Source organism: Caenorhabditis remanei, chromosome III, assembly GCF_010183535.1.
Source record: "Caenorhabditis remanei strain PX506 chromosome III, whole genome shotgun sequence".
In the NCBI taxonomy this organism is placed as follows: Eukaryota; Metazoa; Nematoda; class Chromadorea; order Rhabditida; family Rhabditidae; genus Caenorhabditis; species Caenorhabditis remanei.
The window spans coordinates 4,098,101-4,122,854 of record NC_071330.1 but is presented as its reverse complement, the minus strand read 5'-3'; the positions used below and the strand labels follow the sequence as shown (position 1 = coordinate 4,122,854).

The window sequence follows — 24,754 nt, the reverse complement described above, 5'->3', positions numbered from 1 at the left end:
CACTCCTCCTCTGAATTAACAATACCATCAATCACATCACTCAAAACACAATGACTACCATCCGTTGGCCTCTATACAAACTATGATATCATTTCCTCGATTTCTATTTGTATTTTTTTTCAATGAGAAAAGGGGTTTCTCACTTTCTCACAATGACTCATCGTCACTCCCGCTTATAAGAAAGTTACTAATATCCAATTTCCATCAAGACTTGGAAAATAGGAAAATACCTTGTTTACCGAATTGTCGAATTGATAAGAATCGGCGGGAAGAAGTAAAAAAAGAAGATGTGATATCAAGTGATCATTCAACGTCTTCTCCTTCTTCTTCTGATTTCCTTTGTTTTCTTTTTCTGCCATCTAACCTTCAAGATGGCCGTAGTAACAATTTACCTTTCTTTTTTTTTCTTTGGTCAGTCAGTCTTCTAGAACTTTCTCTCTCTACATGTCCCTATTGGATTCTTACTTTGAGGATCCTCTATTCAACTCACTTGCTGGTAATCCATACTTTACTCATTTCCCTTCTTGGTCCTTCCCATTTTTAAATAATTTATTTCCAGATGAAATCCCTCCTCGTCCTCTTAGCCACTGTTTCATGTACCTATGCGATTGGCTTCACTCAGTCTGTCGCGGTGAAAGGAAGACTGATTTGTAATGATGCGCCAGCAAAGGATGTGAGGGTTAAGATGTATGATAAAGATATTTGTGAGTTTTGGTGGTTTTTGTTAGGGGTTGAGGTATTCGGGATGGCTGATACCAGGTCTTTAGTCTAGGTGTCTGTAAGTTCGGGGTCGCTGGTTGCTGGAACGTTACGATGGGTTGGCACCGTGCCAACTGTGTTCACCTTTATGTTTTACAGTTAAACTGCTCCAGCGTTTTGAGATTTGCGATTACTGTGATTGTCTATGATTGTCTGCTTTGAAAATGTATCCAATGTAACTACTAACTAGAGAAAGCTTCCAAGTGACCGTGGAGTTATAGGACGTGACCGCTGATTCCAAATACATACAGTAGCGAGCATAAGTGAGCACCCCTTCGTACTTTCATGTGTAACTCAGCTGAATCATGTCCGTTTTGCTTAAACTTTTTTTGAAAGAAAGCCAAAATATTCAGCAGTCAGGTAATGTGTTTTTTGAAAAACTTCCGTCACTGATTTTTTCGATAATCGATTTTTCCTGATATTGATTTGAAAATCCGAAAAAAAACTTTTTATTTTTCTCTTGAAGTTATTGAGTTTTTTGTTTCAAAATGTTGGAAAATGCTCAGATAAACAAAAAATTATGTTAAATCGGCTACTTAACTCATGAGCATCGTGTGAGAGCTTCAGAAGTCAAAAGTGGTGCCCTCGGAAAAACTTTCATAATTCATCGAAAAATGCTCCAAATTAGCCAAAACATCTACGAAAAGACGTGTCTTGTGTTTTTCTACAAATCAACATCAAAAAATAACAATTTCAGGTAAAATAATTTTTCTAATTTTTTCACTCAAAAAATATTTTATCCCCATTTTTTCTCAATTTCTGGTACTTTCTGGATGAAAAAACTAACATAACTTTCAAAAAAAGCACAAAACCTGCTTAATCACACGTAATGAAACACATTTATGTATTCCTTGTTCGTGTTGTAGCCAGAAAGTACCAGAAATTGAGAAAAAATGGGGATAAAATATTTTTTGAGTGAAAAAATTAGAAAAATTATTTTTCCTGAAATTGTTATTTTTTGATGTTGATTTGTAGAAAAACACAAGACACGTCTTTTCGTAGATGTTTTGGCTAATTTGGAGCATTTTTCGATGAATTATGAAAGTTTTTCCGAGGGCACCACTTTTGACTTCTGAAGCTCTCACACGATGCTCATGAGTTAAGTAGCCGATTTAACATAATTTTTTGTTTATCTGAGCATTTTCCAACATTTTGAAACAAAAAACTCAATAACTTCAAGAGAAAAATAAAAAGTTTTTTTTCGGATTTTCAAATCAATATCAGGAAAAATCGATTATCGAAAAAATCAGTGACGGAAGTTTTTCAAAAAACACATTACCTGACTGCTGAATATTTTGGCTTTCTTTCAAAAAAAAGTTTAAGCAAAACGGACATGATTCAGCTGAGTTACACATGAAAGTACGAAGGGGTGCTCACTTATGCTCGCTACTGTATTTGCAAAAACTGAATATATATTTAGGATCAGCGTTTTTCAGCTTTGTAATTAATGATATACGTCACGTCCCATAACTCCACGGTCACTTGGAGACCTTCCCTAGTAAGCTATGTTCCTAATCAACACTGTCCAAATTAGAACCGTTACGAATTCAAGCCTACTGGATTAGGACGCCCGCTTTGAAACTGCTCAAAAACGTACCATCAGGGGGTTCCTATTCGTACCAGTTTTGATTTGGACAGATCTGGTATAGACAGCTACATACTGTAATTTTACCTGACGGATGATATTTATGAAGACCTTGAACGTTTTTAGCAATTTCTAGAAACTCATGGATTGAATCTAAATTCCCTCGTTCTGAAACCTATTCTGCATCACCTGAACCCATATTGGATATCAGCGGGTTCACAGTTTTCAAATTGGTTTACCACGAGGCTTTCCACTTTTCTTATCTGCGTCTTGCAAATACGCTCTATGCTAGACTGGCGTAATGTCAATATCCCCTTTTCCAGATTAAAGATTCATTCCCTAACGATTTTCTTAACAACAACACACGCAAGCATTTAAGCGATAAGCTCTTGATAAACTATATTCATTTTCAGTGGTCGACACAAAACTCGACGACAAATCCACCGACGGAAACGGTGAGTTCTACTTGTCCGGTGGGGATTCTGAAGTCAGCTCGATCGATCCACGTGTAAATATCTACCATGACTGTGATGATGGATGGACGGTTAGTTTATTTTACTGGGACCCATTTAAAATTTGAAATTCCTTTTCCAGCCATGCCAACGTCGTCTGACCGTTGGAATCCCTGACAAGTACATCACCAACGGCGACAAACCGTCCAAAGTGTTCGATCTCGGTACAATTCAATTGGCAGGAAAATGGGTCGGCGAGACCAGAGACTGTATTCACAGACATTGATTTGAAATAAACTGATACTTTTCCAAATATATATGTTTATTGATTGAAAAATATTATGAAGAAAAACGGGCTGTGTGAAATTGTGGAACTGGGATGGGGGGATGTGATGGAGAACTGAACAGGGAGAAATGAGACTAAAGATTTTTCAGAAAAGACATGGAGAGAATTCATTTTGTCACAGTTGGGGAGGGGGAGATGTGGATTTTGATAAAGAAGAGATGACAGAGCAAGTGCGCTCTATTGGAATCAAGGGAAGTGAAATACAATGAGTTTTGGAATGGTTGAATGGCAATCCGTGGGGATGGCAATCCACGACTAGAGGTGGTGTGTCATTGCAAAGATTTTGTTACCACGCTCTATCGAACTTCAGTAGAGCGCGGGAGGAAATTATGTACAAATAGATTAGGAGACTCACTATCCCAAAAATGTTACAAATTAAAAAATTTACAAACAACAAAAGTTGAGAAAAAAAAAGTTGGGATAGAGGTAGAGATCAGATTAAACGATGCGAATGAGCAGCTTTGCAGCTGGAGATTTTTATTGTTTTTTGAGATTTTCCGGTAGTTTAGTAGTCGTAGAAGTTGGTACACTCTGAGTCATAGTGATCCATCATTACATATCTTTTGTACAGAACGTTGATGTCGATCAGACCTGAAATAATATAATATTTGTTTTCAGAAATCTTAAGTTTAGGACTAACCATCTGGACCGAATGGATGTTTGTTATAAGTCATCAATTCATAGTCGCCGCCGGTGAAAAATTGAATTTCACCAGTATCGTGAACGTATACACAACATTGTCGTTTATCTGGAGTTTGCAACTGCAATCTGTTTCTTGCAGGCAAAGAAGATTCGTCTATTGACAGCCATTTGAAGAAATTGGAGTAGTTGAATTCTTCGGATCGGCTGCTGAACCGGACTTCCGTGAGGTGTTTGTAGGTTTCTTTGTTGTTGATCCATCCCTGAGAAAGAAAAACGTGTGGTTGATTGCCTAATACGAACTTTTTATGGTCTTAATTTCGGAAAAACTGTTTTGTAGAATTAACATAAGCAGATTTTTGAATGTCGGAGACGGAGTGTGGGTTCTCGTTGCGAGTACCGTACTTTAAAAGCTTCATATGGGTAAAGTACGGAAGAGAGCCGCCGAAATCGAAATTCCGCAACGAGACCCACACCTCGTCACCGGGTCGAACTTTGAACGAGCGGTCAGCCACCGACGAATAGGTATTAACCCAAACATTTGAATATTGGCACGAGTGTTCTCACCAGCAAGTACTTTCAGATCTACATTCTTGGAATTGTAGGAGGCAATAAATTTGTGGCTCCAATAGTGTTGAGCCAAGTCTAGACAGCAAATGTGAAATGGGATACAAAAATTTGGTAGTACGCCGTACTCTAAAAGGAGTTCTGGAAGTGTCATAGAAAAATATTTTACAGCTATTGTCAAAAAAATAAAGTTTCGACAAGGATTTTCAAAAAAATGTCGCTGGCTGGAACCCGCAAGCGCAGGAAGTCGTGGGCGGAGCTTAAACTGCAAGCTTAAATAAGCGGCGCGGTTCTAATTCCAGTTTTTACAAATTAAGAACCGCGCCGCCTGCAGTTTAAGCTCCGCCCACAACTTTATACGCTTGCATGTTCCAGCCGGCGAAATGTTTTTTGAAAATCCTTGTCGAAACTTTATTTTTTCGACAGTATGCATCGATTAAGCTAATTAAGACATTTCGAAAGTTTCTATAATGAAACTTATGCGATTATGTAGAAAGGAGTTATGTACATGCATTTGAAGTTTGCAACAAAGAAATTTTTCAAATAGCCGTTACTCACTCATTTTAGAACACTGTTCAATGAATATTATATTTTTGGAATCAGCAAAGTGAGAACATTTAAATGATTAAAATCATGACAATGATCTGGTCTAAATTGGGAATTGGTTGAAACGCAGCGCAATTGCTTTATAACTGTTTACAAACTAGGGAAGGTCATGAAGTCAGTTAGGAGGTATGGGACGTTACCTATATCGCTGGAAAGCTCAGATAACGCTGATTTCAAATACATATTCAGTTTTTGCGCTCGAGGTCTACTATTGGGAAAAAAACGAGGTCAAAGTTTGGACCCATGGAAAGTCATTAGTTAAGTTTTAATCTTGAACTTATCAAGGAAGTCTTGTCTTCTTTCCCTCTCTTACCATAATCCAGTTGATCACAAGTTTCATCGAAATCGAGTCCGAATGATATGCTAAGCTTGGATGCATGATGCGAAACGTTTCGCACAAAGCTTTGGAGACATTATCCCCTTGAACTCCTTCGATTCTACCTTCAAACTGCAAAAAGTTTTCTTATTTTCTATCATCTCACACTTTTTGTTCTTACATATTGCTCATATATAGCGGCACATCTATTTTCCTGCTCGGGAGTTTCAATATTTCCAATATGGATGTGTCTGACATTTGAGACATGGCTCATCCATCGTTGGAGCATTTGTTCAGTCTCCGGTTTGGTCGAATCGTAGCCGAAGACATCCGTGGAGATACGACGAGTTGGGAAGCCAACGGATATCATAATCTGGAATGGAGAGAGTTATGGAGACTAGAGGGCTCAGAAATTGGTCTCACCGATCTTGGTGTGAAAAACACCAGATTGTAGTCGTACTCCGAAAGAATGTATTCGAAGAGGAGACTGGCAGCAAAAATATAATCCATTCCAGGTAAGACGATTGGATTTTTGAGAATGTTGGATCTGAAAATATTGGACTTTGGCAAGCGGATTACGATAGAGCGCTTTTTACCTCATAGTAGTCATTCCGATGTTTGAATCCGCGCGGAATTGAGCGACAACGGTACAGACATGGACGGATACGGTTTGATGCTCCTGGCTTCCCTGATAAGCCATGCTGTTGAGACGAGCGTTTTCGCAAATTTTGATAGCCAGTTTTCTGAAAACATTTATGATGCTCTGGTGCTTTGGAGAAGCATTCTAATGATAACGAATTTACCTCAAGTAATCCTTCTGAACAATCTCTTGAATATTTGGATCGGGATGTCTCTCCGGTGGAACACAAATCAAGTGTCCTGGCTCACAGTCTGGCTCCATGAGTTCCGGATCGATGTGCTCCTTGACTTCTTGTTCGGAAGTGGAGGAGATTTCCTGAATTTATTGGGTGAAACAGAAGAAATAGAAACACGTGCAATAGACTGGATAGTAAGTTGAGAAGTGAAACAGATTATAAAGGAAACTTCACAATAGATACAGTACGACAGCTATGGAGAGTAACTCACTTGGTCCTCATGAGACCGTTTCCAATGAGCTAACAGGTTTCGGACCAGAGTGAGCGGTGTCATTTTAGGTTTTTCTTTCTGTAACTAACAGTGGATTGGGGTACAGTAACCCAGGAATTTTTGGCTCCGTCCATGTTTCTAGGATTCAAGGATTCAGTATGAATATGTATATAAATGGAAAGCTAACGTTGTGAGGATTTTGATTATATTTTTCAATCTGTGCACAGCAATACGGGTTTGAATTTGCGTACTTCTCGTCTGTCTGGTTACAGTACCCGGTTCTTAAAGCCTTGTATCTTTGCTCATTTTAATTCTAGACGAATTCTGAAGACAGATTCAGAATCCCCATGGCCTGAGCTTTCCATTTGAGTAAGTATTTTACGCATAGAGCACGAGTCACAAAAAATTTGAGCCGTGGGAAACGGGCGGTCAGTTGCCATGAGCGCTCTCCGAGTTGGTTTTCGTAGTCTAAACCCCTTCAGATTCCCAAAAATGTTTTACATAGTTTTAAAGCTTATTCCATGTGAATTTGTCTCATAGCAACAATGTGAGAAAGCAAAGTCCGGTCACGGAAAGTCCTGTATCTCGGTTCATTCCAAAATTAGATGACTTTTGGAAAAAGATTCAGAATCCTCATGACGTCAGCTCTTTACTAATATGAGATTGTTCATAGTTTTTCGACATTTACTGTAAGTTAGCAAGCGCCGAGAAATGAAGGTCATTTTGCAGCAACATGTATGTGGTGCCATACGGCTAAACTCTGTTGGATATTGAATATGTTTTTGAAAACTTGACTAAAAAACTCTAAAAATATCAAAATCTTATGATTTCCAGTCTCACACCCACCACAAGTCCCACGCCTCGGCAAATCTCCTATGCTCTCGATACCAAACAAATTCTAGAGCCCAATTCAACACACCTCATGATTTCCTCCCTACGTCAGTTTTTGTGACCTTAGTTACATCTACGCTCTATTAGAACGCGAGCGCCGTTAGCGACGCGACGGCTGGTGCGCGCTGGGTGGCAACAGAAACACCGGGCGGGTGTTGCGTACTCGTACTCGTACTCAGCACAACTATTCTAAACACAACTCGAGAAAGTCTGACGGAGACAGTTGGTATGCTGGGCATGTCCTAGATAGATCCTGGATAGGCGAGACCCCTAGAGCTCGCGGTGGCTCAGCCTTCGAACTTAGCGGGATCTAGCTTATATCCTAGATCAGGAAAAACTGCAAGACCTAGCTAGGTATACGGTAGCTTTTGCAAAAACCTAGATCCTAGTACCTACTACACCTTCCCATCCCCCACCCCATCCCATATCATCCCAGACCCTGGGGTATACGGTAGGACTCACCTCCACTTGAACCTCTTCCATCCTGTAGATATAGCAGAGAAAGCGGACAATCTGAAAAAGTGAAAATGAGAATGTGTGTCTCTATACCAAAAGTGAGAAAGCGAGAGAGGAGCAGATGATGTTTGACGAAAAAAGGGGGCGGGGCTCTCTACGATGATCGAGGTGCCTCATCGAGACGACGAAGACTTCAGGAGGGAGACGCAGAAGCCGCGGCGAGAACAACGGAAAAAGGACACAATGGAGAGAAGCAGAGAGTTGGGAGAGGGGGAAGAGGACCGAACACGCGTATGGTTTAGAGGATCCAGAGACACCACTGACTGCTTCCAGTCGTTTTGACACACGGCGAGAGGACATACACTCACACTATTCTTTGGTCGTCTATGTCTCATCGTCTTCTTGACTCTCTCTCACACTCTCTCGTCCGTCGTCTGAAGGCCCGCTTCGAGCGCACCGGTGCTATCGGGGGGATGGAGAGAGTGTGGAATCCGAGGAGAGCCGGTGAGGGGGAACACAGACAATATTCGGTTGAAATGAAGAGGGGCAACCACAGACACTCTCACATTTGGGTCGGGTTGTATCTCTTACTCTCTCTCACTGTGTTGCCGCACGGAGCGGTGTTGAGGAAGAAGAGAGGAGAAAATGGTTGGTTTTGAAGATAGCTTGTGATTTTTGGAGGTGTGTATAGAGACAGAAACAGAGGAGATGGTGGTGATGACGGCAGGAAGGAAATGGGGAAAGAAGACTGAGAGATGGACTATACTAATAGCCACGGTTGGAGGTCTCTAGCGGCTATCATGAGGTGTTTGGGTAATCCGATTTTAGGAAGAATCTAGGTGGCTCAAAGACAGAAGGTTAGATAATCCGGATATATCGATAATTGAAAAGTATCTTAGGATCCGGAAACGTTTTCAATTTTCAGATTTTCCAGGTCTAACTTTTCCCGAACGTGTCACAGGTTAAGGTTTAGGTTTATGGATCGGACCTGATTCAGGATTTCTTGTTTTGGGCATCGAACTTTTTTGGAGGAACTTTTTTACAAAACGCTACATTTCTGGTGAAAATTCAGACTATGTTTCAGAATCAGATCAGAAGATCCCATAGATAAACACAGAAAGTTTCAAGACAATTAGAAAAACTGATGTTTTTCGAATCTGCGTCTTGACAGCTCTGCTAATGTCAGGACAAAAAAACGACCTGTGAGTCCGGATCTCCTTATTCCACAGCATACGTATGTTATCGAAATGAATTTTCTCGACACTTACTATTAGTACTTGCGGACTAAACCTCCCGCTTCTGAAAATAAACCACGCCCTTTTCCTTCTCCTCTTTCTTTAGTTTTATGTATTAACCAATGCCCCTCTTGGCGGTTGCCGAGACAACTGAAAAGGGGCGTGGTTTGCTTTCAGAGGATGGAGTGGTTGAAATCCGCAAACACCAAGAATACATAGAAGAACGAATCGGACAATTGCAATTTTAGGGATGAAACTTTCAAATTTGGACCTGAATGAAACAAGGAAAATGGCTCAATTTATTAGCAGTCCACCCCTCTTACAACCGCGCTCCACCGCAAATGAGAGAGTATCGGCGAGAGACGCAGAGTTTTTTCTCGCTCCGACACAGATTTTCACAGTTTTTGACCTATTTTCGCTATTTTTCCTAATAATTTACTGAAAAAATGTTGAAAAATAGCGAATATATTTCAAAAACTGAAAATCTGTGTCGGCGCGAGAAAAAACTCTGCGTCTATCGCCGATACTCTCTCATTTGCGGTGGAGCGCGGTTGTAATAAAAATGCTCGGCTAATAAAGTCTCTTGAAAAAAAATTCAGCTGAAATTCTAGCGCGATGAACGACATCGAAACTCCAATGGAACCAAAAAAACACACAAAAAATTTTGCAGAGTTTTTTTTGGCTCGAAGATTATCGAATAACCACTCCCACCAGAATGTCGGGTTTCCTTTGTATCCGGATATCCAACTCCTCTGCACATTTTCTGATTTCACGGGCTCCAAATTTTCGTGACATGAAGTACATATTGAATTGTTTAATACCTAATTCCGTATCCGCGATTTTTCAACATCCGGGTTTTCGAGTTTGAAGCTCTGGATTTCGAGGGGTTTCTTGGTTTTCAGATTCGAAAATTTCAGATTTTCAGATTTCTATTACCTCCGAATCTCTTTAACAAGAAAAGTGCAATTTTCGGATTTGTTACAGAATTACAGGTTTTTTTTAGGTTTCCAGATTTCTCATTCTCTATGTTTTCAGATTTTCAAATATTTTATTTTTGCTAGTTTTTGAATTTTAGCCTGGATCCGCCCAGATTTCCATATTTTTACACCAATTTCAATCATCATGTCTAACCAGACCACCGACAAGTCTGTATTTTTGTCTGTACTCTCTTCTTTCTCATCTTAACCGTCACGAGCCCTGTTTTTATCTGCACACACTTCTACTTATTACATAGATGTCGAGCTCGATTCAATCCCAGTGGCGACAAATGTTGAATAAAAGTACAATTATGGAATTTCAGCTCTCGACAGCGTTTAAAGATTGAGAAGAATAGGGGAGTTGAATTAGAAAGTTTGAAAAAATTTTCATCTGACATTCTAGCTCAATGAATGGTATCGAAACTCTCTAATCGAATCAAAAAAGGCAAAAAAATTCAAAAACTTTCGACGGGTTACACAGTATACTGTGTAACATACTCCTGAAGCCACTACCCTTCCGTCCAGGAGACGTGAAGCATACCGGCTGAGCTATGCCCCCGCCACCACTGCTAAGGCAGTGTTCCTCCCTATGTAAGAAGCAGAAAAGGGCAGTTGGAGAAACCAGCCACAGAGGAACGCGTGAAGAGACAGCCAGACAACGAGGGTCCAAGGGGAAGAGTGCGTTAGACCGCTAGATAACTTTATATACTTTCTATTTCGTTTACAAGAGAATCTGCTTCTCTCTGTTGCTTCTAAAAACTGATGAAATGTGGACAAAAAATCGACTTTTTCTTCCGATCGACGATTCGAAAATGTTGCTGAAAAATGCGAAAGCCGCCTAATGTGTAATCCTTTTCTTCCTCGAGCAACAATAACATAAATTTTCATAACAAATTCATTAACAATAATGACGACTTGTATTTAGTCTGATTGGACGATGGTGGTCTTCTCCGAAACGTAGATTCCGTCGAGGAACTTACGGATATCCTTCTCCTTAACAGCGGTGGATTGCTGGAGACGGGCAGCTGAAAATAAAATGATAAATATTTTAAACTCAATGAATAATATTCTTACCGGCTTGAGAGACGAATTGAAGATCATTTCCCTCAACAATGATTTCGTCCTTTTGGGCGGTGGAGATGGTGGCGGTGACTCCCTCTGGAAGTGGGACACGACGAACGATCTTCTCTCCCAAGAAGTTACGGATCTGAAAACAATTAATTAATTTCATAATGACATTTATAGAGACAACTCACCTCAACAGTTCTGTTTCCGTCTTGAAGGGTAACGTTGATGGGGAAATGGGCATATACGGAGCGCATCTTGTAGCGGAATCCGAGGGTGACTCCCTTGATCATGTTCTTGACGTGGGAGCAGACGGTGCGGATAGCGGCAAGCTCTTTGCGGACTCCGAACCACTTGCGAACACGAAGGGTGTTCTTTCCAACGCGCTCCATCTCCATGTGCAAGTGACGGAAGTCCTTGCGGATGGTTCCGCGTGGTCCGGTGACGTGGACGATGCGGTTCTTGACGGTGAAGGTGACTCCCTCTGGGAACACAACGGTGTCGTTGGACTCGATCAGCTTCATGATCTGTGTGGATTACCTGAAAATCGAAAATTGAAAATGTAAGCTCTTGCGAAAGCGGAGACGTTCAGAAAGACAAAATAACATTTCGTGACTTGAAGAGTCATTCGAAATTCGAAATACGAAAAATTTAAAATAAAAATCGCGAATAACTATCGGAATCTCAGAAAATTTAACGATGGCTTCCATCAAGAAAATGGCTACTCTTGCTGATTTCTGTCACGAAAATGACACTAGAGAGACAAAAAATCCGCAATTTTCCTAATAAAAATGACGAAAATAAAATAAAAACAACAAATCATGAGAAAAAGCCAAAAAAAATTATTCATGAAACGCAGAATGAACGAAGAAGGAAGCTCTGAAAAAGATTTTTTCTAAGTGAAGATTTCACTCCGTATCACGCATGTTATAAAGCGTCGATACTCACCTAAATGTAAACCGTGCGGCACGTCATTTCTGCCTCGCCAAGTCTCCGCCCACTTTTCCGCGCCGCAGTGGTTTTCGTCGCCAATTTTTCGCCAAAGTCGCTTTTTCACACCAATTTCTGTTGATTTTGATGTTTTCAACACGAAATTGCGTAGTGATTTTTTCAAATTTAAGTTTCTATCGAAAAATGAATAGTTTTTATTGTATTCCATCATCTTAAATCGATAATACTCGCTTTAATCAAGCGTATTTTATTTTTCGAAAAACGAGTTTGTGTTTTGTCGATTTTGATTTATATTTCTGTACAGTGTTCTAAAAATCTGATTTAAGCTTTCTCATATTGTCTTCTTCGTTTTGCTTTTCAAAATAACCATTTTTCTCATTAAATAATTATTTTCCAGCAGAATGAAGGACAAATTCAAACAAAAATACACAGCCGGAGCTGCAGTGGCTTATATGTCACGAAAGCAAGCTTTGAAGAAGCTCCAACTCACACTCAAGGACTTCCGTCGATTGTGTATTATTAAAGTAGGTGAATCAACTGTGAATTTCATTTCAGTGGATATTATTTTCAGGGAATCTACCCTCATGAACCAGCACACAAGAAGCAGGCAAACAAGGGTTCCACCGCTAATAAGGTGTTCTATTACCGCAAAGACATCAATTTCCTGGCTCATGAACCGATTATCAACAAGTTCAGAGACTACAAGGTTTGAAATATTCAAATAAGTTTTTTTCTTACATTAAAATATTGTTTTCCAGGTCTTCCTGCGTAAACTGAACCATCTGAAAGCAAAGAAAGAAGATGACAAGATTAAGAAGTTATATGACAACAAGCCAGTTTACAATCTCGACACAATCGTAAAAGAGCGCTTCCCAACCTTCGGATCAGCTCTCCGTGATATGGATGACGCTCTTTCGCTGTGTTTCACTTTCGCCATGCTCCCACATACTCGTGTTCTCAAAGAAGGAATGATCGATAGTTGCCGAAAGCTCACCGCTGAGTTCATGCACTACGTGATTGAATCGCAATCTCTGCGCAACACATTCATCTCGATCAAAGGAATCTACTATCAAGCTGAGATTCACGGAGAGAAAATCACATGGGTTGTACCACATGAGCGTGGTCTTCCACACGTCACTGATGTTGACTTCACCGTTCTTGTCACTTTCGTCGAGTTCTACATCGCCATGTTGGGATTCGTCAACTTCAAACTCTATCAAGATATCGGACTGTTCTATCCACCACAGATTGGACAAGTTGTTGAGAATGATGAGATGGAATCGGAAGACTACAAAGAGAAGGTTTACAGTTTGGCGAAGCCACTGGCAAAGAGAAAGGATGTTGAACAGACTGAAGAGGATGAGCCATTAGATCTTCTTGGAGAAGATTCCGATGCTCTTGCACAGAAAGTCCGAGAAGCTAAAAGTATCAAGACAATGTTCAAAGGATCAGTGTTTTACCTGAATCGTGAATGTCCAAAGGAAGCTCTCACTTTCATCATTAGAAATGGAGGTGGAGTTGTTGGATGGGAAGGAGGACCAACTGAGCTGAAATCAGATAGCAAAAACATCACTCATCACATCGTGGATAGACCGATGGACAAGTTGGAGGTCAATCGACTTTATATTCAGCCACAATGGGTGTTTGACTGTTTGAATGCTCGTAGAAAGTTGCCGACTGAGAGGTATATGCCAGGAGTTGCTCTTCCACCGCACTTTTCGCCGTTCACATCTGAAAAGGCTGGAGACTACATTCCATTCGAAAGACTGGAAGAATTGAGAAGCATGGGCAAGGGTAAGTGAAAAATAAATTATTATTGGAAATTGTTCTAATTTATTTATTTTCAGACGTGTCCGAACTCGAATCAGCTATTCCAAAGACAATGGACGAGTTGCCAATGCGCAGAAAGGAAGTGAAACCAGAGAAGCCAAAGGGAATCCACATTGCCGTTGGTCAAATGCACAAGAAGAGCAAGGAGAAGTTCCACGAGACAGTCGAGAAGGGACAAGAGTTGAAGATGCGCGAGTTGATGATCTCAAAGAAGCATCAACGAGTGTATCACAGTATGAAGACCTCATTCAAGCGCAATCGCAACGATGCGCTGAAACTGAAGAAGAAGGCCAAGTTGGTGAAAGCAGCGGCAGTTTAATCACTTTTATTCTGGTATTTTTGCGTCTCGTTTTGTTTTGTTAAAATTGTTGATTTTATCTCTTTTAATCATCCATCTTCGTTGTTTTGTTATTCCCCAGATATGATTATCACCTGATTTTTGAATAAACCAAAGAAAAAAATCAGAGGAAACAAGTTTATTCCAGAAAAAAATAAGTGACAGAAAGAAATAAGTTAGAAATTGTTATAAATTAATATTATTGCTTTTTTTTCGTATGTTTTAACTTTTAAAACTAGGTGAGATCTAAGGCGAGTTCTTTTTTTTGTATTGTCTTTTTGATTCTTTTTTTATTGCTTCTTTTTTTCTTTTAGCTTTAATCTCCATATTACAGCCTAAGCAATTGAGTCTAACGTGTCGTCGACACGTACCTATCGTAAGCGTCTTGTGTTGGATCCTCTTGTGCGATGGCTCCATAATTGGCATTCACGACAGTCGTCGCGTTGAAAGCATCTGTTATTTTTCCATCTCGAGCCATCGGCACTCCTTGTGGTGCTAAATTTTATAAGTTTGATAGGGATTTCTTATCTGATAACAAACCCATAATATCCATATCCTCTTCCTCGAAATTTCCAGCTCCATACTTGATTCCTTCGTACTTGAATAGCTTATTCAGTCCGAAAGTTCCAGCACAAGTCACCAAACAGATCAATGCATAGATGACGAATGTGGTACGTGATCCGATAACCGAGATCACGGAGCCCCCGACGATTGAGCCGATTCCTTTTCCGATTCCGTGGTAGCCGACTTGAAGAGCGTATTGAGCGTGTTGTTTGGCGTGAGGTGGTGCGACGAGTGAGATGTATGAAGAGGCACAAGACCAGACGGTCGCCAAGCAGGCACCTGGAAATGAGATTGGAAATCTGGAACTAAGTGTTCAGGGCGTTACCTTGCAAAACCTGAAGAGGGAGCACCATCCATGGGTTGTCAAGAATCGAGAGAGCCATGAAACGGAAGAAGTTGACAGCGAGGCATAAATACATGACGCGGACGTGACCGTACTGGAAGAACGTTTATCACAACCTTTGGGTTGTTAATAAAGTGAGGTCGTGTGGCGCAGCAGGTAACGCTTTTGCCACCGAGGGTTCGAGTCCTCTCCACGGCAAAAACTTTTTCTTTTTTTTCTTCTTTTCATTCAAACAATTAAAAAAAATCTCACCTTATTAATAAGTTTGAAGACATAGAAATAAGTGATGATCTCCGAAGCGTGATTGACGACTGAAAGGATACCGAAGAGGACCGGCGAGCCGCCGATATCTTGAAGATGCCAGTAGAGGAAACTGAAGACGAGTCCGGCGCCACCGCCCATCACGACTACTGAGACGAAGAATAGAAGGATGTGCATACTGGCGAGAGCCTTCATTGCAAGGAGAAGACTGTTCTCACTTCCACCACCACCTTCGGACTGAAAATTGGGGAGGGTTTTTTGAGGGAAAGGGGTTTGAGACGGTATGAGAGGGTCAGGGAAACACTGGACATGTTTTATGTGTTCCTTGTTGTAAAAAGTGGATTTCGTGATATATTTTTGCAGTTGAAAACTTTTTTGTACGAAAGTTCCCTATCGACAAAGGCATTTCTCCCTCAAATCGACACACTTCAGTGCAAAATAGTGTTATTTTTAAGTTTTCCCTAAAAGTCACCATAACTCTCTAGGGAATGTCCGTACAAAAAAGTTGTCAACTACAAAAATGGAGCTCTACCTTTGTTCTGTATGATTCATTAAAAGTCTACTTGATGGGACAATCCGAATTACCTTGAAGCTCTCTCAAAGTTGGACGTTTTCTACTGAAAAATGCCAAATTGTATATCTTATTGCACGGTACTGTATCTTATTAGAGTGGGCACGCATTGAAAAGTTGTCAACTACAAAAATAAAGATCTAGTTCCGATTAATGTTTAAACAAAATATTAGGGTATTGGGTAGACTTGTGAGATCGGTACGCGTTCTCAAAGCTGGGCATGTTTGGACAAAATGGAAAACTCAGAAACTTTGGTCCCGCAAACTTAAGGATGACCAACATCGCAGTGATATGTACAAAAGGGATACCTATGAAAAATCCAAATATGTCTTCAGATTCTGTATGTGATCACAACATACCGAGACATATTCTAAAGCTTTAAGATTGTACACTTAAAATTTCGTAAAATTTCAAACTTGTGTAACTCGGATCATTTGGGTGCTAGATAAGATTTGAAAACTAGTTCGGAATGCTCATAATTTCAGCTTTTCAATAATTTTAATTTTTTAAATGTTTAGAAAAAATAACAAAGGATTTAGGGGCCATAAACTCTTGGAGTGCTGTCCCCTGATTACCGGCCAGACCACAAGGCATGAAATATTTGGATCTATCACTGTTTTTTAAATTGTTTTCTTTAAAAAATTTAGATTTTCAAGAAGCTCGAAATACGAGGATTCTGAATATGTTTTCAACACTTTCATAACATTTATATTTGAACCGAGTTATAATGATTTCTGTTCAGGACACTTTTACTTTTACCTTGACCCTGACAAAAAGCAGTACCACTCGGTTATTTTTGACACTAGGCAATTTTTGAAAACAGATTCAGAATCCTCAAGACTTCAGCTTTCCAATCATATTAATTTCGGCTAGATTGCCATAGTTTACTAGCCTAAAGTATTCCAATTACCGTAAAACCTGTAATAGAGGCGCACCTAGCGGTGCCCGTTCGCAGCGGTATATCTCGGTTCCCAAAGGAAAAATCAAAAAGTTGTAAACTGACAAAATATAGCTAAATAGTCATAAAATAATTCTTCAATTGAAAACATTTTCATATTTTAAGAGACAGCCGAGATAGGATGCTCCAAACTTTTGCTAACGGATGCTGCGCCTCTATTAAAGGTTTTACGGTACAGCCACATACCTGTGTAACCCTTGCTCTCGCTTTCTCCGCAACGACATGAGAAACCTCGGCTTCTCTCGTATCCATAACCAGTCCATGTACTTCTCCGGGAGCGGGAACATCATCGTCGAATTTGAATTTACTCGCCAATCCCATCGCAGCCAACATGAATATCACACACATGACGAAGCATAACGTGTAATTCTTCTCAGTTGTATTCTCAGCCGGACATGGATGATTTCGGAAAGTGTCAGAGTAATCGAGAGCGATACCCATTATGAACATAGCCAGACCCCATCCAACTGACGCCATCAATCGAATCTTTCCGAATTCTGCCGGGTTGTCACGGACTGCGTGAAGAGTTGCCGCGTCGGCTAGAGGGAGAGCGGGTGAGGAGAAGAATTCACAGAGACAAATGAGAATGAGGAGGAGCATGAAGGATTGTTCGACGGCTGGTTGACGATAGACACGGGTGGAGTGGGGTGGCGAGACGAGGATTCCGTAGTTCTCTTCGTTGTAGTTACAGACCTAGAAAAGAGAGGTTTAGAATACGGAAGGTGTGGTCTTTTCGAAATTAGGGTCTTTCCCGAATTTTCAAAATCTGGAGAAGAAAAAAATAAAAAAAATAAAATTTGGTTCAGTTTAGCTGTAAAAGTAAGAATTGACTCAAAGATCTCTTTTTGATTCTTATTTTTTCTTCTCCGGATTTTCAAAATTCGGGGAAGAAAAAGGTTTTTCGGATTTTTTAATTTTTTTTGAAAATCTTTTCTAGATTGTACTTTTCGGAAATGGAGAATATATTAGCACTGCACGCTTCTTACAACCACGCTCTACCGAAACCGAAGAATATTGCGTGCGAAATTGAGAGACTCAGAGAAAAAGAGACATTTTTTGAGGGCATTTCGGTGGAGCGCCGTTGTAAGAACTTCGCCGAGATAATATAAGTTCAGCATTTCAAAGTGTTGAAAAACGATGAATCCGAAGTCTAGTTTTTCGAACTGATGAAAAATCAGAATCTCAAAGATTCTGTAATTTCAGAGATTCCGATTTCTAGAAATTTTGGTACTTAGAGATTCAATCTCTCAAATATTTCAGTGTCCTTTTTACAGGAATTTAGAAATTCAGAGAATCAGAAATCAGGAAATTCAGAATCGATTCATGAATCCTAGATTGTTTCTGGAGTCGAAAACTTCGAAATTTTGATATCCGAATTTCAGATTTTCAGATTTTTAGAAATTCGGAGTTGGAAAATTTCAACGTTTTGTAATTTTTTTCAGATTTCTAGATACTTTCATTCTTGAAATCTTAGAATTCTCAATGATGAGGGATTTTGAATTCTGAAAATTTCAAAATCTTTGTGTATAAAATTTAGATAAAATGACAATTTTTGAAGCCAAACTTTACGAAAAGAATTCAGAATCTCAGGTAGTTCTTAAACTCAAAAATTCAAAATTTGCGAGATTTTTGAGCCCTATTATCGTGAATTTCATCAAATTTTGGTATTTCAGATTTTCAATATTCAGAATTCTTCAAAGATATGATTTCAGAACTATTGAAAACTGAAAAGTTGAAAACCAAGAAATTCAGAATCCCGGTGGATCAGATTTTGAAAAATGGAAATTTTTCAAAATCCAGTAAAATTGGACTTCTAGAAATTCAGTATTTCCGGAATCTCGATATCTCAAATATAGGAAATTCTGTCTGTCCTCATGTCCGGATGTCTAAAGCTCCATTTTTCGGTTTCATATCAATCAAAAACTCACTCTATCCCTTGTAATATACTCCGGTGCGATTCCGGCTACAGTATCCTCTTCACTGTCGAACGAACTGAGATCAATGATTTTGTCGATGACAGCTGGAAATAAAAAGGTGTTTTTCTGAAAAACTGAAGGCGCTGACTGAAAATTTTCAACTGATGAAACGTAGAGCTTGAAATTTCGTACATTTCATCAGTTGACAACTTTTTGAAATATTCCAAACGGATTGAGATACAAGAGTTCAAAGTTAGAGAGAGAGGAGAGACGCAGACAGCGAGACACTCTGACTTCTCTGCACTCTCTCCTCTCTCCCGCTACAGTATAACTTACGATTCTGAGTCTGTCTCCGATGTCTTGCCGGCTTCGTCGACCCTCCGACAAGTGTCTCTTTGAGCATTCCGAGTGCTCCGCCTCGAACGATTTTTCCGGCTGGAGCCAACATTGTTTGACATGTTTTGTTGCCTTCTGAAACTGGAAGTTGAGTAAAATTTATTGCTCCAAGTGTGGCAGACCTGGCACATAAACTATACAGTACGGGGTAACTGGTTGGACCAGTCCGATTCCGAGAGTGAAGAGTACTAGTGAGCCGAGGGAGAATAATAGAAGAAGCTTTTGTTTTCTGAAAAATTGGGAAATTGAGAGAAAAAGTGTCCGCACATGTGCCCGGATGTCCGGATGTCCGATTTTTTTGGATATCCGAATGCTCAGAGACAACGAATCTCTTTTTCAGAATCTCATTTTTCTTCCTCTGATTTTGAAAATTCGGTAAAACCTCGAAGTTCGAGTTAGGCTCAAAATCCGAGAAAGACGAAAAATCTGGAGTAGACAAGAAGCCAGGAAGGATCAAAGTCCGGAGAAGACTAGAATTTCTATGAAAAGTAAAATCTGGAGAAGATTTTCGAAAAAAAATTCTAAAATCCGAAAAACCTTTTTCTTCTCCGAATTATGAAAATTCGGAGAAGAAAAAAGAAGAATCAAAAAGAGATCTTTGAGTTAATTCCTTCTTTTATAGCAGAATTGAACCAGAATTTCTGGATTAGAATCAGGGAAAAAACGGAGGGCTGTGCGAAAAATTTTTTCGGTTTTTTCGGTGGTTTTCGAAAAATTTTGAGGCGAAAAATTTTTCGGGCCAAATTTTCCGAAAAAATTTTACGGCGAAAAATTTTTCGGTGCAATCTTTTCGAAAAAGTTTTTCGGACGAAAAATTTTCGGATAATTTTCGAAAAAACCGTTCGAAAAATTTTGGAAATTTCGCCTGAAATTTCAAAATTTAAGTTACAAAAATAGTGATTTTTCGATTTTTCTTGAAATTCTCTACTCAAAAACAGGTTTCTATCAGTCTTTCTTCGAAATACCTACAGTTTTCACACAATTTCAAGATTTTTGCCCCCGAAAAACACATTTTTCAGGAAGTTTTCTGGAAACTTTTTTTTTCGAATTTTTCGGTTTTTTCGGTCAAAATTTTTCGAAAAAAAAAGTTTTTCGATTTTTTTCGGTCCGAAGTTTTCGAAAAAAATAAGTTTTTCGGTTTTTTCGGTACCAAGATTTCGAAAAAAAAGTTTTTCGAAAATTTTTCGGAAAATTTTTTTCGCACAGCCCTGATTAGAATCTCTTTAAAAATAACTCGGCCAAGAAGTCTGAAGAACAGGACCCCTAAACACCGAAAAATCGCAAAAACTGTAGAGTTGTGTGTCTTTGTGTCTCTCTTGATGTCCAGATGTCCAATTTTTGATTGTCTGTCTGTACGGAGGTTTGTCCAAATGTTGCACCTTTTCTCTATCCCTTCCCTCCTCGCTCTCCGACCCCAAAAGTGCAGAGGCGTCATAAAAAGTGACGAGTTTGGTGGGAGGGGGCCGCTCCTATTATGTTACATCTGACGACACACACACACACTATAAATGAGATCAAACACCTCACCTGAATCGGCTGGCAAACTGACTCCAGAATGGTCCCGAAAGGAATTCGACGATGGGTCTCGAACCGATTAGGAAGCCGGCCTGAAGTGGAATATTTTGGAATGCAGATATCTCAGAAACGAAAGGAGATTGGTAAAAATTTTAAACAAGAAAAATGTAGCCCTTGAAATTATCTACATTTCATTAGTTGAAAATTTTTTGATAGCTCTTCCCCATCGCGAGTTATGACTGTTCAAAGTTTTGTTGCTCAAGATGAGAGATGAGAGACGCAGACAACGAGACACTCTCGCTTCTCTGCCCCCTCTCTTTTCCAACGATTACCTGCGCCGCCGTCATTCCCAACTGCTTGAAATAGACTGCTAGAAGAGGGAAAAGACTTCCGAAGCTGGCGAAAAACGATAGGTAGAATAGGCGACACATGAAGGCGTCCCGCGGGAACACCTTCCCGAAGATGTTCACCGTCCTCTCGCCCACGTGGTTTTCCATACCTGTAAAATTGGTTTTTTGAGAAATGCGCTCCATTGATAACGATTTCAGGAGTGAGAGATTGAGAGAGAGACGCAGGCAAATGGAATGGATCACTCGATTTCGTAACAAAAGAAATATAAAAATAAAAAGTGATGTGTTCAAGAAAAAGGGCGAGAAACCGCTGCTCGCGGAGCACATACACACACAAGTCATGTAATTATAGACGTGCCGCGGCGGAGTGTGAGGAGCCGTCGTCGCAAGAAAAAGCGGAGGGAAGGGGGAACTATGACGCGGTAGAAGAAGGATAAGATTTCGAAACGGCGAATTTAAATATAGGTTTAGGGGATTGGTGATTTCGAGAAAATTCTGAGAAAATTTGGGAAGGGGACAAAGATTGGGAAGGAGAAGCAATTCTATAACTTAATATGGAAATATGGATTTTGAGCCTAACTCGAATTCCGGCTCTTTCCTGAATTTTCAAAATCTGGGGAAGAAAAAGAGATTCTGAATCAGAAAACCTGGTTTAGTTCAGCTATAAAAGCAGAAATTGACTCAAAGATCTCTTTTTAATTCCTCTTTTTTCTTCTCCGGATTTTCAAAATTCGGGGAAGAAAAAAGGTTTTTCGGATTTTTTAATTTTTTTTTGAAAATCTTTTCTAGATTGTACTTTTCATTAAAATTCTAGTTTTCTCCGGACTTTGGTCTTCCCTCGCTTCTTGTCTGCCTGTCTTTCTCGGATTTTAAGCCTAACCCGAATTTCGGGTTTTCCCGAATTTTCAAAATCTGGGGAAGAAAAAGAGATTCTGAAAAAGAGATCCGTTGTCTTTCGAAAAATCGGAAATTTGGAAAATCGGACATCCGGACACTTGGACGCAAAGACAGACGCAAAAAAAACGGGAACACAGTTTGTCCACAAATCAAGAATCACCGGACATCCAGATTCCCTGAAACACAGATCCAAAGATAGACGAAAACTTTCATTCAACCCTTTCGGTGCCCCTCGTGGACATCCGGACACACGAACACACAGACTGACACTCATCACAAAACAAGGAACAACAAACAAACAAAACAGAGAGAAAATCGAGGGGAATTTCCGTTATGAGAGGGGGATATCTGAAATTCTCTGGGGAGTGAAAAAATAAAGCAAAAGCGAAGAAGAAGAGGACGAGTCGGTTAGAACTGGGTTTAATCTGTGGGATGATGGAGAAGGATAAGCGGAGAAAATGGGAAGATTGTAGAAAAATTTATATCGAGGTGACTGAAATTGAAGGTTTAAAAAAATTTGTTTAAGGATAACGTTCAATTTTGAAGATTGCGGACATCTGGTCAAACTCACAAACAAACAGACAGATAGACTTCAAAAAATGTCAGTTCACAGGATATTTCAGCATCTAGACTTCTGGACTTTTGGATCGTCCGTAATCCAGGTATCAAATAGAAATTTTTGGATTCCGATATCACCAAAAATTTCCAGATGTTGAATCGTAAGCAGACAGACTGATAGACAAAGAAATATCTGAAACAACTGATGCATTAAAGCGTGAAAACTACGTCAAAAGGTACTTCAAATAGATATAGTTAAACTTGAGTCAAGATGTTCCGTAGACGTAATTTTGATAGGGTATACAAGAAGAGTCTTCCCTGGAAAGTTGAGTTCAGACAAAACTGTCAGTACTGACCATAAAGAGTGCGGCAGTTGTAGTTTTAATTGAAAATGGTCAATTTTCTGAGTGTATCATGGTAGTTTTGATTGTCCCATCAAATAGATTTTTAATGAATCATACATAGAGACCGCAACATTTTTTTCAAACTCATTTTTTCATAAAAATTTCCATCCTGACCTTTTCTTCAGGTAAATGGAAGTACATTCCCAAATTTTTTTCCGAAAATATTCACTCTCAGCGAAGTTACAGGACCTTTTAGTCAGCCATGGTTTCTACTGAATTCTCTTGGAGAATTCTTTCGTTTTCCTGACCACGCAAAAATATTTTCTATTTTCACGTTCAGTCAGTCAAATTTTTGCAAAATTTGGGAAAGTTCGAACCAGAAACTCTTTGATTAAAAACCCAGCGTGTTATCCACTGAACTAAATGAGCACAAATGTGACGCTGATAATAGGAAAATATATTTTTGACGTGATTTTTTAAAATTCAAAAGAGTTTTTTTGAAGGATATTCAGCATATATCGAGATAAAACATCAAATATCTAAAATTCGACAGCTCAAAATTTTTTGTTTCCAAATGCATCTAGATCGAAATTTTGCGTAGAATCTGAATCCGTCAAGAAACGATGCGTGTTTAACCTCCTTTAACCTAAACTGTCGGGAAAACTGATTTTCTTTCTGAGTCTGTTGTCTTCCGACACAGAGGAAACTACATTTTACAAATCAATGAGCTTCAAAATTTTGGCCCCAGGTACCTGAAGAGATGTCCAAAAAGAATATGTAAGAAAATAGATATGTTATCACAGAAAGTTTTTTGATGTGATGCCTCGCAGTTCAGATGGCTCCCAAAAAAATTCGACAGCACGAAAATCGAATTTTCTTTCAAAACCTATTAGAGTATGTCCAGAACTATCAGGAACTGTCAAAAAATGATGCGTGTTCGACCTAGAACATCCTAAACGTGACATTTTTCCGAAAAAAGCAAAACGGTTTTCCAGTTTTCCGAGAAAACAAAACATTTGGGTGAAACGAAAGTGTGTTCATTGAATTCTACGTACTCGATTACATAGGGGTGAAAAGTTTACATTCTGTTTTAGCATACTGAGCTCTCAGGGCAGACCGTCAAACATTCTGATAATCTCCCCATGACGCCCCAAGAGAAGAAAATGAAAAACTCCGCCCACGTTCATTGCGGTCCCTAATCATACAGAACAAAGGTGGAGCTCCATTTTTGTAGTTGACAACTTTTTTGTACGAGCACTCCCTAGAGAGTTATGGTCATTTTAAGACGACAGCTCGAAAAGACGATTTGAGGAAAAAATTATTTGTCGATATGGTACTCTCTAGGAAGTGTCAGTACAAAAAAGTTGTCAACTACAAAAATGGAGCTTTACTTTTGATCTGTATAATTCAATAAAAATCTACTTGATGGGACAATCAGTATTACCATGACACACTCTCAAAGTTGAACAATTTCAACTGAAAACAGCCAAAGTTTATATCCTATTGAGCGGTACTATATCTTGTCAGGAAATGTTCGCACAAAAATGAAGTCAGCCACAAAAATAAAGACCGAAAGGTTTTCAAATCAATGGTTCAACATTTAAAATATATGGAGACAAAAACTGGCTCTAGAAGACGCTCTGAAAGTCTGATAAGGTTCTGAGCAAACTACCACAAAGAAGACCGCCAAAAAACGGACATTGACCTTCAAATCCAAATTAAAAAAGTATAGCGAAACCCTATGAAGCTTAACTAGTATCAATTTTGAAATCTCTTTTTCCGAAATGTCCCCCCTCCAAAGTATAATCCCTCCTTATCCAAATAAATTTATGTATCCACTTGAAACTGAAAGGTGTAGCCAAAAAACAAAAAAGTCGATAAAGGTACACACACACACATTGGTGCGTCAACTTCCCTCCCCGCGGCGGCGACGGCAAATCTATATAAAGCAGAAAAAAAGGAGAGAAAAGAAAAGAGAAGTTG

The 24,754-nt window shown here is 39.5% G+C and overlaps 5 protein-coding genes across 5 annotated transcripts; 2 read left to right on the top strand and 3 right to left on the bottom strand.

Annotated features, from left to right (window-relative positions):
- Window positions 1-559: 559 nt before the first annotated feature.
- On the top strand, window positions 560-3,082 carry GCK72_008999 (uncharacterized protein; the record flags this gene model as incomplete). The annotated part of the gene is made up of 3 exons (XM_003099448.2): window positions 560-704; window positions 2,758-2,888; window positions 2,939-3,082. The coding sequence occupies 3 exons, from the start codon at window positions 560-562 to the stop codon at window positions 3,080-3,082; spliced, it is 420 nt and encodes a 139-aa protein (XP_003099496.1).
- A 565-nt stretch (window positions 3,083-3,647) lies between these two features.
- GCK72_008998 (uncharacterized protein) lies at window positions 3,648-6,419 on the bottom strand (the record flags this gene model as incomplete). Its single annotated transcript, XM_003099426.2, has 8 exons — window positions 3,648-3,733; window positions 3,783-4,044; window positions 5,268-5,402; window positions 5,452-5,643; window positions 5,694-5,817; window positions 5,867-6,013; window positions 6,074-6,225; window positions 6,357-6,419. 8 exons carry the CDS (start codon window positions 6,417-6,419, stop codon window positions 3,648-3,650), a joined length of 1,161 nt encoding a protein of 386 aa, XP_003099474.2.
- A 4,417-nt stretch (window positions 6,420-10,836) lies between these two features.
- On the bottom strand, window positions 10,837-11,504 carry GCK72_008997 (uncharacterized protein; the record flags this gene model as incomplete). The annotated part of the gene is made up of 3 exons (XM_003099414.2): window positions 10,837-10,940; window positions 10,990-11,122; window positions 11,172-11,504. The coding sequence occupies 3 exons, from the start codon at window positions 11,502-11,504 to the stop codon at window positions 10,837-10,839; spliced, it is 570 nt and encodes a 189-aa protein (XP_003099462.1).
- GCK72_008996 (uncharacterized protein) lies at window positions 10,973-14,080 on the top strand (the record flags this gene model as incomplete). Its single annotated transcript, XM_053727158.1, has 6 exons — window positions 10,973-11,063; window positions 11,161-11,542; window positions 12,329-12,455; window positions 12,503-12,637; window positions 12,690-13,725; window positions 13,779-14,080. The coding sequence occupies 6 exons, from the start codon at window positions 10,973-10,975 to the stop codon at window positions 14,078-14,080; spliced, it is 2,073 nt and encodes a 690-aa protein (XP_053586735.1).
- A 367-nt stretch (window positions 14,081-14,447) lies between these two features.
- On the bottom strand, window positions 14,448-21,119 carry GCK72_008995 (uncharacterized protein; the record flags this gene model as incomplete). The annotated part of the gene is made up of 10 exons (XM_053727157.1): window positions 14,448-14,593; window positions 14,639-14,941; window positions 14,988-15,099; window positions 15,258-15,503; window positions 16,982-17,488; window positions 18,724-18,815; window positions 19,048-19,182; window positions 19,230-19,336; window positions 20,635-20,714; window positions 20,955-21,119. 10 exons carry the CDS (start codon window positions 21,117-21,119, stop codon window positions 14,448-14,450), a joined length of 1,893 nt encoding a protein of 630 aa, XP_053586734.1.
- Between the last annotated feature and the right edge of the window lie 3,635 nt (window positions 21,120-24,754).